General features: G+C 38.7%; 1 protein-coding gene and 1 non-coding gene across 2 annotated transcripts; one reads left to right on the forward strand and one right to left on the reverse strand.

Moving 5' to 3' along the window:
• Positions 1-7,468: 7,468 nt before the first annotated feature.
• Positions 7,469-8,407, reverse strand: LOC133030392 (uncharacterized). The gene has a single exon (XM_061103129.1). It carries the CDS (start codon positions 8,405-8,407, stop codon positions 7,469-7,471), a length of 939 nt encoding a protein of 312 aa, XP_060959112.1.
• A 619-nt stretch (positions 8,408-9,026) lies between these two features.
• Positions 9,027-9,134, forward strand: LOC115701790 (small nucleolar RNA R71). The gene has a single exon (XR_004008770.2). It is a non-coding gene; the product is annotated as a small nucleolar RNA R71 (small nucleolar RNA).
• Positions 9,135-12,977: the final 3,843 nt, after the last annotated feature.

Raw genomic sequence — 12,977 nt, forward strand, 5'->3', positions numbered from 1 at the left:
CTTCAGTAGGCCATTCTTGGGACAAAAAATTGGCGTAGAATTCTTTGACAACTTCCATTACCGCCTGTCCTTGCTGCTTGACAAAAAGTCCCCAATTCCTCTTATGAACCATTTCACTAACCCATTCAGGTAACTCGTCAATGTCCTCTATATCTACCACTAATCCTCGCTCCATATAAAATTCCCGATTGTCCACCTTACCGTAATACTTTGTCTCGGCTGCCTTGCAATGAAATTTAGGAATTTCATGAAGTAATTTCTATTTTTTTTCTGTTGGCAACCCTCTTGATATTCGACATTTTCTCTTCTTTTGCACTTGCACACTAAACAACCACAGCAAATTCCCCCTCTTCTTTTCTTTTTAACTGCTGCCTCTCAACACATTAATAATTCTTACAATACACTACAATGTCCACACTCCAATCTTGCTCAAAAGTCACCACTCTTTCTGAACCACACCAACTAAAATTTAAAGCATTCACACCAAATTCTTTCACCCTCGCCAGCCATAACAAAATTTCCCTACTTCTTTTCAATTTTAAACTACTCAAACAACAACAACAATGATTCTAAATTTACACCAGAAAAAGCTCACAACCACACCAAAATTTGCAATCATACAAACTATTCTCAAGTACCACTGAAATCCAAATTTCATCACCCGCACAAATCAACACCACACACTACTTGGCATCTATTGTACATTCCCACTATGTATTCTTCTCAAATCAACTCCATACACTAACAATTCCACAATCAAATCACACTAAAGATCTCTCTGTTTCTTTAAACGCAATGTGCAAATTCACAAATTTAGCAAGTTCAATTGGATTAAACAACTACATACGGTTCATTGCAACCACAAGGACTAACCTTGCTCTTAAATTTGTGTTTGTGAATGGAATGGTGAAATGGAGATTCTTGTTGGCTTCCTCGGTTTCTAGCAAAAACTGACAGTAGTGGAGCTTCAGCAAGTGATATGCGGTGGCTGAATTTGGTTCGTGGTTTGCTCGGATTGTGCAGGGAAGAATCGAATGTGGGTTTTGGGTTCGAGCTTGGATGAGTGGTTGAACGAATTTGGTGTGATTGTTGTTTCTCGTGTTGGTGATGGGCTGAGCTGAATGTGGCGCGGGTTGAAGATGGTAAGGACGAACTGGTGGTTCTGGTGTGGGTTAGTAGTTGGGTTGCTGTGTGAGTGAACGGAGATGGAGTTGCTGGTTCGGGTTGGTGAGTGACTTCAGGTGGAGGTCGACTGGGCAGTGGCTCAGAGATGGGGAACCGTGAGTGATGGAGGGTGTTGAATTCTCGCTGGTATGATCTGGGCGAAGTGGTGATGCGGTTTTAGGTGGGTTCAAATTTTCTGGGTGCAATTTGGTGAATGAGGGTTGCTGGTGAAATCGTGGGTGGCTGAAGCTGATGCGGGCGAAGTGAGGCTGGTGAGATCGATTTTAGGTGGGAGTTGTGTTGATCTGGTGAAGGTCGAATGGAGGGTGAGTTGGTGGTTCGATGGTGGTGCGGGTTAGCAGCTGGGTTGCTGTTTGAGTCAACGGGGATGGAGTTGGTGATGGTGAATCCGGGGTGTGGTCGAATGGAGGTTTGGTTTGATTTAGAGTGGCACACGGCTGAGAATTGTGAGGAGATATACAACAGTGATGGTGGTAGGGTTGGAATTAGCTAATGGGCTAATCATTGATCAATTGGGCTGAGTCAACAACATGATGGGGCCATATTGACTACAAATTGAAGCCCCATAAACAACTAACTCAACTTGTATTTATTGTCTTTGTTTATATCAAGTTGGCATTTTTAGGTAAAAGATAGTCAACTCAAGTACATCAGCCCAAATGATTGGACTGAACATAAAATTTGTACCCAATGATTGCTTCATTCAACTAATTTTCCATCACATGTTCTGTTCCAAATTTTTTTCTCAGACCAATACTCCTTTTCCTAAACCCTCATATCAGAACACTTTTGCTGCCAAATAAAATTGCTGAGCCCTTGCTATAGCAACTAGATAGCATTCTTCAACCCCAAACTTAATTCTTTTGCCCAATTTAAAATTCCTTCACTTCCCCAGCCTTCTTCACTTGATTTTCTGCACAAAGAAAAGAAACACTTTCTCAATTTCACCATGACATTTATATAAACTAATTCTATAATATATATATATTTTTCTTGTTTTTTTTTTTACTTTTTTTTTCCTTTTGTTTTCTTGGGGTGCCTTCATTGAGAATTTTTTTCTTTTCATTCTTTTTTCACTTTTTTTTTTTCAATTCAATCTTTTTTTTTTCTTTTTGTTTTTGGCACCCCCAAATTACAACATCAAGCATCCTTCAAGGAGATACAAGTCTTTTCTCGATTGACCTCTTCTCCCCAATAATGTTTCAATCGTTGTCCGTTGACCTTGAATTCTCTTCCTGACTTTTCATCTTTCACCATAACAGCCCTGAAAGGATACACTTCCATCACTGTAAATGGACCCGACCAATGGGACTTAAGCTTTCCTGGAAATAGCTTCAATCTTGAGTTAAACAACAACACTTGATGATTTCTCACAAAAACTCTCTCTTTGATCCTACTATCATGCCACTTCTTCATCTTTTCCTTGTAAAACTTTGCATTTTCATAGGCAAACAAGCACAGCTCATCTAACTCATTTAATTGCAATTTTTAGGCCTCTCCCACGGCTGAAAGATCGAAATTCAGGTTCTTTAATGCCCAAAATGTTGGGTTTTATGCCCTAAATAAAACTCATTACAATCTGATTAGTTATCAATTTAGAAGTGAATTATGATTACATGTATGTTACATGTTTATGGTTTAATATATATACTTGATATATGCACAAAATCGCTAAATCCGTAACATATAGTTATTCACAATTACAAGATCGTCAATACGATTGGAATGTGATTGTGATTATATGATTCAAAAGATTTGGTCCCTGTTCATCAGTGATTTGGATTTACACTGATGTGATAATCAACGATGAAGTATACTTACACTTGGAGTAAGTGTTATGTTCTTTCCAGAACATTGGCAAAGTATACTGGTTTCGAATGTATGGAGTATGCATTGGACTGGACCGATATTGAACTTGGTTAAAGATATTGTAAACTTACCGTTGTATCTTTCCAAGTCAATGTCAGAAGTTGATCTTAGATTAAGAGAATCTAAATCCTGATATGCTTAGGCTCAATCTCAGGAGTGCTATTCTTGTTCTTTGATTTATTAGTTAAAGCCTACCTTTGGGTCAGGATAATACACATATTTTGGGAACATGATAGCATAACTGAATGGGAGTGCTAAACATAAATATGGAAATCTATAGCTTCTACTGGTGTATAGAAGTAAAGTGATGATTCCTTTTGAGCTTAGTTAAATAGAAGTAAATGGATGAGCTCTTGTTTCAGTGACTATATATTAGATCACTAAAACATCATTTACAGGTAGCTAAGTGTTCAAATGGGCAAAATACATTGAGGGGTGTAAACGGTAAATTGGTCCCATCTCGATGTAAATCATCTATATAGAGGATCTCTAAATCACATTAAGATTATAACAATGGTTAAATGAGATAGCATATTGATATCGTGAAACATATGATATGCTCTATATAAGTCTGAGAGTGCAATTCCAAGTTCTAAGAGTGGATTCAACGAAGAATTAATAAGTTAGGGATTTACTTGGTAAATCGGTTCAACTTATTGGAAGCTCAGTATATAGATCCATGGTCCCCATTCTAGTTGAGACTATACTGTTTGTAAGACTCTATAATTGATTTATGATTAATCAATTATAATTCTAAAAGTTAGACTATGTCTAATTTGTGAATTCTCACAGTTTAGGGATGAAATTGTAAATAAAAGGGTTTCTAGGTTTAATTATTAATTATGAGACTTTGCATGTCTAAATTAATAATTATTTTAAATGACAATATTATTTAATAATCTATTTTAGTTATTAAATAATTAGTTTTGGCATTTAAATGATTAGAATTGGAAAAATGACATTTTTGGAGAAATAGAAATAAAATTGAGGAAACTGCAAAATCCATGTGAGGCCCATACACACCATGGCCGGCCACATGCTTGCATGTTTCCCAATTATTATTTTCAATTTAATTTTCCATATAATTGCTAATCAAAGCCTAGCCTAAATAGGAAAGTGGTGAATCACACTAAATAAGGCAGTTATTCAATTACACAGTAAAAGAGGAAACTGTTTATTTGGAAAGTTGTGCTCTTCCCTTTTCCTATTTATAGCCGCCCCCTCTCTACTCTTCTTGTGCTTGAGAGAACTTTGCTTTGCATTGTGTCACATGAAATCAAGAGAGAAAACAAGAGAGAAATTTCGAAATTCCTAGTGAGAGAGAAGTGCCCACACACATCACTCAGTACCTCATTATAGTTTGGAAGACTGTGAAGGATCACATCCAACTGAAGAACTTTCGGGCTCAGATCTTGATTATACTCTGCTACAAACAGGAATCAAGGGTTAGAGATCTGAGTGGAAGGAGACATTAATTCCGCTGCAATCACTGTAAGTTATTCTTAACTTTTATGTGTTTAGTTCATCGTTTTAGAAGTTCAATATTAGGTTGTTAAATCAACATACTTGTGAGTAGATCTAAGATCCTGGATAAATATAATTCCAACACAAAATACCTTGTGTTCAAACTCCACGGGAAGATGACATGCCTTCGCATGAACTAGGCGATAAGGAGACATGCCTAGAGGAGTTTTAAATTTCTTACGGTAGGCCCAAAGTGAGTCATCTAACCGCTGGGACCAATCTTTTCTGCTAGGATTCACCACTTTTTCAAGAATTCCCTTGATTTCTCTATTGGAAATTTCAGCTTTCCCGTCGGTCTGTGGATAAGCGGTGGCTATTTTGTGCTTCACGCTATACTTGGCTAAAAGGGCAGCCAAGAATTTGTTCACAAAGTGTGTCCCTTCATCACTAATCAATGCTCTCGGTGTCCCGAATCTTGTGAAGACATTCTTATGCAAAAATTTCATCACCACTTTAGCATCATTTGTTGGACTAGATATTGCTTCCACCCATTTGGACACATAGTCTACGACCACCAATATGTAAAGATTCCCAAAAGATGGAGGAAATGGCCCCATAAAGTCAATGGCCCAAACATCAAACAATTCAACTTCCAAAATGAAATTTAGTGGCATTTCATTCCTTGCTGAAATATTTCCCACTCTTTGGTAGCGATCACATCTTTGAACAAAATCATGGGCATCCTTGAATATAGAAGGCCAATAATACCCCGATTGAAAAACTTTAGCAGCCGTACATTGTCCACCAAAATGGCCACCATATGAGGCTGAATGACAATGCTCCAAGATGTGTCTAACTTCATTTGTCGGCACACATCTCCGCATTATACGACCCGAACATTGTTTGTACAAGTATGGCTCATACCAAAAATAAAACTTGCTATCATGAAGGAACATTTTGAGCTACTGTTTGGTAAAATCAGGTGGATGGGCACCACCAACTAAGTAATTGACAATGTCCGCATACCATGGCACCCGTGCTTGCTCTACCACCAGTAGTTGCTCGTCTGGTAATGAGTCTCAAATTCGTAATTCTCCCTCTAAGTGGCTGCTGTGATTGTTAGTTTCCAACCTAGATAGATGGTCCACCACTTTGTTAATAGTCCCTTTTCTGTCTTGGATTTCCAAATCAAACTCTTGTAGCAACAAAACCCAACGAATGAGCCTCGGTTTAGAATCTTTCTTGGCTATCAAATACTTAATTTCCAAGTGGTCAGTATACACAATAACCTTGGTCCCCACAAGATACGATCTGAATTTATCAAAGGCAAAAACCACTGCCAGCAGCTCTTTCTCAGTAGTGGTGTAGTTAATTTGGGCATCAACAAGAGTTTTGCTTGCATAATAAATGGAGTGAAAGATCTTGTTCTTCCGCTGCCCGAGAATAGCTCCAATGGCAAAATCACTAGCATCACACATGAGTTCAAAGGGCAATGACCAATCGGGTGCTACAATCATAGGGGCCGTAACAAGAGCTGTCTTCAACTTAAAAAATGCTTCATTACATTCAGCGGTAAACTCAAATGGCCTATTTTGTTCCAGCAAGCTACACAAGGGTTTAGACACCTTAGAAAAGTCTTTAATGAAGCGCCTATAAAAACCCGCGTGTCCAAGGAAGCTTTTTATGCCTTTTACCGTGGTAGGGGCTGGTAACTTCTCAATGAGTTCCAACTTTGCCTTGTCAACTTCTATCCCCTTTCTAGACACTTTGTACCCCAAAACAATGCCCTCTTGAACCATGAAGTGGCATTTCTCCCAATTAAGCACCAAGTTAGTTTCTTCACATCTTGCTAACACTTTTTTCAAATTTTCCAAACACACCCCAAATGAGTCCCCGTAAATAGAGAAATCATCCATGAATATCTCCAAAATACTCTCAGCCATATCCGAGAAAATAGCCATCATACACCTTTGGAAAGTAGCGGGAGCATTGCACAATCCAAATGGCATCATCCTAAAGGCAAAGGTGCCATATGGACAAGTGAAGGTGGTTTTTTCTTGGTCTTCCAGTGCTATAGAAATCTGATTGTAACCCAGATATCCGTCAAGAAAGCAATAAAATTCTTTTCCCGCCAAACGATCCAACATTTGGTCAATAAATGGTAGCGGGAAATGATCCTTCCGAGTAGCATTGTTTACCTTTCGATAGTCCATACACACCCTCCAACCGGTCACGGTTCGAGTGGGAATCAACTCATTATTCTCATTAGCCACCACCGTGACTCCTCCTTTTTTGGGCACACATTGAACAGGACTAACCCATGAGCTATCCGAAATTGGGTACACACTAACATAATCTAGCCACTTGATCACTTCTTTTCGCACCACTTCTTTCATGACGGGATTCAATCTTCACTGATGCTCAACATAATTACTACAACCAGCTTCTAAGAGTATCTTCTGCGTGCAAATCGTTGGACTAATGCCCCTTATGTCAGCCATAGTCCAGTCGATTGGTTTCTTATGCTTTTTTAACACCTCTAATAAGGCACCTTCATCTTCAACTTCCAAGTTTGCTGCTATAATAACTGGCAGCGTGTCATTCTCCCCCAAATAGGCATACTTCAGATGGCTTGGCAAGGGTTTCAACTCCAACTTTGGTGGTTCTTGGATGGAGGGTTTTGGAGGCTTAAAATTACTTTCCTTCAACTTGGTTGCACTGGCTCCACCCAAGCAACTTGGTTGTCTTCATCTTCACTCAAGTCTTCAAGCTCATCAAAAGAACTTATAAACTTCTCATCCTTCCAAGCTTCCTTGTGAAATCTTTCAGCCACAATAGAGTCAATCACACTTATGGGGGAGCATTCTTCTATCTCATCCGGAAACCTCATAGCATTGAACATATTAAAGGTGACTTTTTGGTCATTAACGCTCATAGTGAGCTCCCCATTTTACACATCAATCAGAGTTCTCCCGGTAGTAAGGAATGGCCGACCCAATATAATAGGCACATCTCTATCAGCTTCATAGTCTAGGATGATGAAATCACCTAGAAAAATGAACTTGTCAACCTGTACTAGAACATCTTCTATTTTTCCTTCTGGATGGGCCATGGACCTGTCAGCAAGCTGCAATGTAACAGTTGTAGGACAGGCTTCACCAATACCCAACTTCTTAAAGATCGATATAGGCATGAGGTTGATGCTTGCACCTAAATCACGTAAGGCTCTTCCAACATCCCGTCCCCCAATGGAACAAGGGATTGTAAAACTACCAGGATCCTTCAACTTCGGTGGAATCTTACTTTTTAACATGGCGTTGCATCCTTCGGTGAGAGCTACAGTTTCAAACTCCTCCAACCTCCTTTTCTTCGTCAAAATATCTTTTAAGAACTTGACATAATTCGGCATTTGCTCCAATGCTTCCACCAAGGGAATATTGATATGGAGCTGCTTCAACACATCTAAAAACTTCTTGAATTGCCCATCTTGCTGCTGTTTCTGAAATCTTTGAGGAAATGGAAGGGGTGGTGTAGGACTAGAACATACTGGTGCGGATTGCTGACTGTCAGGTTGCTGACCCCTTGCTGTATCAACTGGGCTGGTATTAGCAATTTCCTGGGCAGTTTTGTTACTAAATTTTTCGTCGATTTGGATTGAAGTGGGCTCCCCACTACCCTTTATTTCCTCCTCAGAATTTTTCAGATGCTTGCCACTCCTTAGTTGAATGGATTTGCATTTTTCCTTCCCATCCTTCCTTGGATTTTTCGTGTCGCTAGGCAAAGAACCTTGCGGCCTAGCTTTTAATTCATTAGCCAAATGTCCAAGTTGCAACTTAAGGTTTCGAAGAGAGGCAGCTTGACTTTGTATCACCGCATCATTTTTGGCCATATAATCCCACATTAGACTCTCCAAAGAACTCGGTTGGGAATTTTGAGCATGTTATGAATGTTGGCGGTTGTTGTGAAAAACCCGCTGGATATGCTTGTCTTCCTTGGGCTGGTGCGGTGCTTGAGCTTGCTCCTTGACCCCCCAAGACAAATTAGGATGATTCTTCCATGCTTGATTGTAAGAATTTGAGAATGCCCCATTGTTTCTGTTAAAATTCTGATTTCCCATGTAACAAACGAACTCCGGATTAGAAGGACACTTCTCAAATACATGCCCTTCTCCTCAAAACACACATGAGACATCATCATTTTCAATGGCAGCAGCTGGCTGAATATTTTTAGCGTTCCCAATGCTCAAATTCTTCAAAACATTCGTCATGGAAGCCATTTGAGCTGTCAAAGGCGTTATTACTTCTACCTCAAGGACCCCCGCAACTTTTATACTTGTTGGAGCTCTTGTGTTGGACCATTGGTAGTTGTTACTTGCAATGGTCTCCAAAATCTCAAATGTTTTGTTGTAAGACTTCGACAAAATAGCACCATTAGTCGATGCGTCTAACACCATTTGAGAAGCTACATTCAAGCCATTATAAAAAGTCTCCATTTGTATACAATGTGGAATGCCATGATGTGGACACTTTCGCAAAAGTTCCTTAAACATCTCCCACGCATCACTTGTAGACTCATCTTCAAGTTGTTAAAAAAAACATGATCTCACTTCTGAATTTTGCATTTCTAGTAGGAGGAAAGTATTTCTGCAGAAACTTTTCAGCAAGATCATTCCAATCGGTAACAGAATCAGGAGGCAAAGTGTTGAGCCATGATCTAGCTCGGTCTCGTAGTGAGAATGGGAATAGCTTCAACCTTAACACCTCTTCACTCACTCCTTGGATCTTGAAAGAATCACTCACCTCCAAGAATGAACGGAGATGGAGGTGAGGATCCTCAGTTGGCATCCCACTAAATTGCCCCACGGTTTGGAGCATTTGGAACATCACTGGATTGAGCTCAAACTGCGGTGCTTGTATTTCAGGCCTCACAATGCCTGGATTGAGCTCATTAAACATGGGAGCAGCATACTCCCCTATAGCCCTTGCTCGATCATCTGCCAATATGATGGGATTATCAATTTTTTGGGCAATCCCATCATCATCAAGATTCTCAGCCATGATGTCTCCGCCCTTAGTCTTTTGAACCCTTCTTCTTCTTCGGAATGTGCGTTCAATCTCGAGGTCAATAGGAGCAAGTTCAAAGTCCTCTTGTTGGTTCATACACTATAGATACCTGAGATTTCAAAGAATAAACCAGCAAGATTAAAAGCACAAAAATTATTAGAATGTCAATTAGTTGATAAAACAAAATTTACAACTTAAAGTCCTCGGCAACGGCGAAAAAAATTGTTGTGAAAATTTATATTGATTTATAATTGCGCAAGTGTACACAATCACAAACAAGTAATACAATGATAAGTAATTTTAGTTTGTCTCCACAGGGAATTTTTACTAAATAATGCAAAATCAACTAAGGGCAATTCCAAGAATTTCAAATAAAAATAAAACAAAGTAACAAATTAATTCGAGAGAAAAATTTATAACCTAAATTCTAGAGTTGAGAAATAATATTTTAAACTAAATAAACTAAAAATAAGAAGCTAAAAGTAATTAAAGTGGTGATAATTTCTGATTTGGAAAATAGACTTGGGTGATTAATTTCCACTTGTATATTCCAGTTGATACAACAATGATCCAGCAATGACTCAGCAATCCTCGCGGAGTTAACAGATTTCAAAAAAAAAAAAAAAACCAGCAAGCTAATTTCAAAACTTGCAATAAACCATTCATAATCTCCACAATGCATTCCTACATTAGATTAGATCACAAATAGTTCAATAAAGCATCAAATCTTTAGTTATGCATGGTAGCAAAATATGCCTATTTCACTACTAATTAATACCTTAAAAAAGGTAAAAATCATGCATCAATTAGAGAAGTTCAACTAGGTCTTACTTTTCCAAGTAAGATCTAGGTTGTTGAATGTTAAAGCTGGCCAAAAATTAACATTCAATCAACATTTCATCACAACTAATTGAACAAAGACAAGATTACTCAATCATTGCAAAATCAAAGTACTAGTCCATACAAGGGTTCATAACCACCCAAATCTCAAAGATTTTAGTTCATAGCTAAAATTAACAACATCGTACCGTAAAATAATAGAGTCATGGAGTTTAAGAGAATATTAAAGAGTAGAAAATGATACAAAATGGAAGAGGAGAGCAAGAGAAATGAGTTGGGAGCTCAAATATTCTCTTTGTAGGTTGCCTTCTTCTCCTTCTTCTTAGTCTTCTTCTTCTCTTCTTTTTACTCTCTCCTTTCTTTTTTTTTCTGTACTTAGATTTCTCTCTGAAATTTCGTACTGCTTCCTTCAAGTGCAGCCAACCTTTTCTATTTATGCTCCTTCTCTTTTGCTCCCCAATTAGGGTACTAAAGTTTACCCTAATTGGAAATCCAAGTCATGGTCCACTTGCCATTAATTTTCCACCTATTAGTTGAGTCATTGGCCACATTTTTGCCACCTCAGATCCTTTTTTTCTTCATTAATTCCAGCTGGACTTCCTTCCAAAATACACTTACTGGGCTGACAAATTGCTACGCGATGATTGCTATAGCAATGCCAGTCAGCAATAAGTCTTTTTCTGCTCCTTTTCCTCCTTGTCCCAAACATTTCTAAATACCTATTTTCGCATTTTTTTCTGCTTAATACACATAAAGACAACAACATAAGTCTATTTAACACTTACTAACACACACACACACACACACACACTTCCATTTATTACAAAGACACAACAAACTAAACACAATTACATAATATAGACACTAATTACTCTATTATTTAGCTTAAAATTCAAGTTTAAAGATATCAAAATAACTCTAAATCTTAGAGTTATCAACTCCCAATTGCAGAAGCATAAGGAACCCTTCTCCTTTCCTCTATCTCTTAAGGATCAGTGGGACACTATTCTTTAGATAGACGGATACCAAATCTAGAAGGCATGGTTGCCCCTTTGGTGTTGGTCATTGGGAATCTCTCTAAAACTTTATCTATGTAAGTTGTTTGAGATAGAGCAAGGGATCTGTTCTTCCAGTTTCTGATAATCTGAATACCGAGAACCTGGGAAGCTTCACCCAATTCTTTTATTTCGAATTGAGTGTTTAGTCATTCCTTGATGGCAGTCATTTTCTTGACATTGTTGCCAATGATCAAAATGTCGTCAACATAAAGGACCAGGAATACTACCACTTGGTTTTCCTTGAGTTGATAAACACAAGGTTCATCTTCATTTTGAAGAAAGCCGTAGGTCTTGATGATTTCATAAAACCTTTTGTTCTAGGAGCGGGAAGCTTGCTTAAGTCCATAAATGGACCTATTGAGTTTGCAAACTTTCTTTTCCTGCCCTGGAAGAACATAGCCTTCTGGTTGCTCCATATAGATGGTTTCTTTAAGAATTCCATTAAGGAAGGCTGTCTTGACATCCATTTGCCAAATTTCATAATCGAAAGCGGCTGCGATGGAGAGAAGAATTCTGATGGATTTGAGTATGGCGACCGGACTAAAAGTTTCCTCATAGTCCACGCCTTCTCTTTGGGTTTAACCCTTGGCGACCAGTCTAGCTTTAAAAGTTTCGACTTCGCCTCTAGCGCCTCTTTTCTTCTTGTAGACCCACTTACATTCGATTGGACGATAGGCATCGGGTGCATCTACATATTCCTAGACTTTGTTCTTTTTCATGGAATCCGTTTCTGAATCCATGCCGGCGGACCATCGTTTCCGTTCTGGACTTGACATTGCCTATTTATAGGTTAATGGGTCGTCATCAATACCGTCACCAACAACCATATAAATTTCACCATCCAAGCCATAACGAGATGGTTTAGTAGAAACCCTCCCACTACGACGAGGAGCGGTGATCTTCTGAACAGGAACTTTAGCGGTAGTTCTCTCAGTTGATTTGAGTGACAGAGTGGGATTATCCTCTTCTTGAGTAGAAGAGGACAAAACATTGGAAGGAGTTATATCTGTAAGCATTTCCTCTAACACAACTTTACTTTTTGGTTTGAAGTCTTTAATATAGTCATCTTCAAGGAAAGTAGCATTTGTAGAGACAAACACTTTGTTATCCTTGTGACTATAAAATAGTCCACCCCTAGTCTCTTTAGAATTTCTGACTAACATGCAAACTTCAGTTCGCGATTCCAGTTTGCCTTCTTTCTTTCTCAAGACATGAGTAGGGCACCCCCAAATCCTATAATGGCGTAAACTAGGTGTACGACCTTTCCATAGTTCGACGAGTGTCTTAGGAACTGCTTTAGATGGAACAACATTTAGAATTTCGTTTGCCATCTGTATAGCATATCCCCAGAAGGACGTAGACAGAGTTGAATAACTCAGCATAGACCTAACCATTTCCAAAAGAGTGCGATTTCTTCTCTCTACTACTCCATTTTGCTGTGGAGTGCTAGGGGCAGTATATTGGGATTCAATTACAAGTTCAATTAAATGATCTTTGA

This window comes from Cannabis sativa, chromosome 8 (genome assembly GCF_029168945.1).
Source record: "Cannabis sativa cultivar Pink pepper isolate KNU-18-1 chromosome 8, ASM2916894v1, whole genome shotgun sequence".
NCBI lineage: Eukaryota > Viridiplantae > Streptophyta > Magnoliopsida > Rosales > Cannabaceae > Cannabis > Cannabis sativa.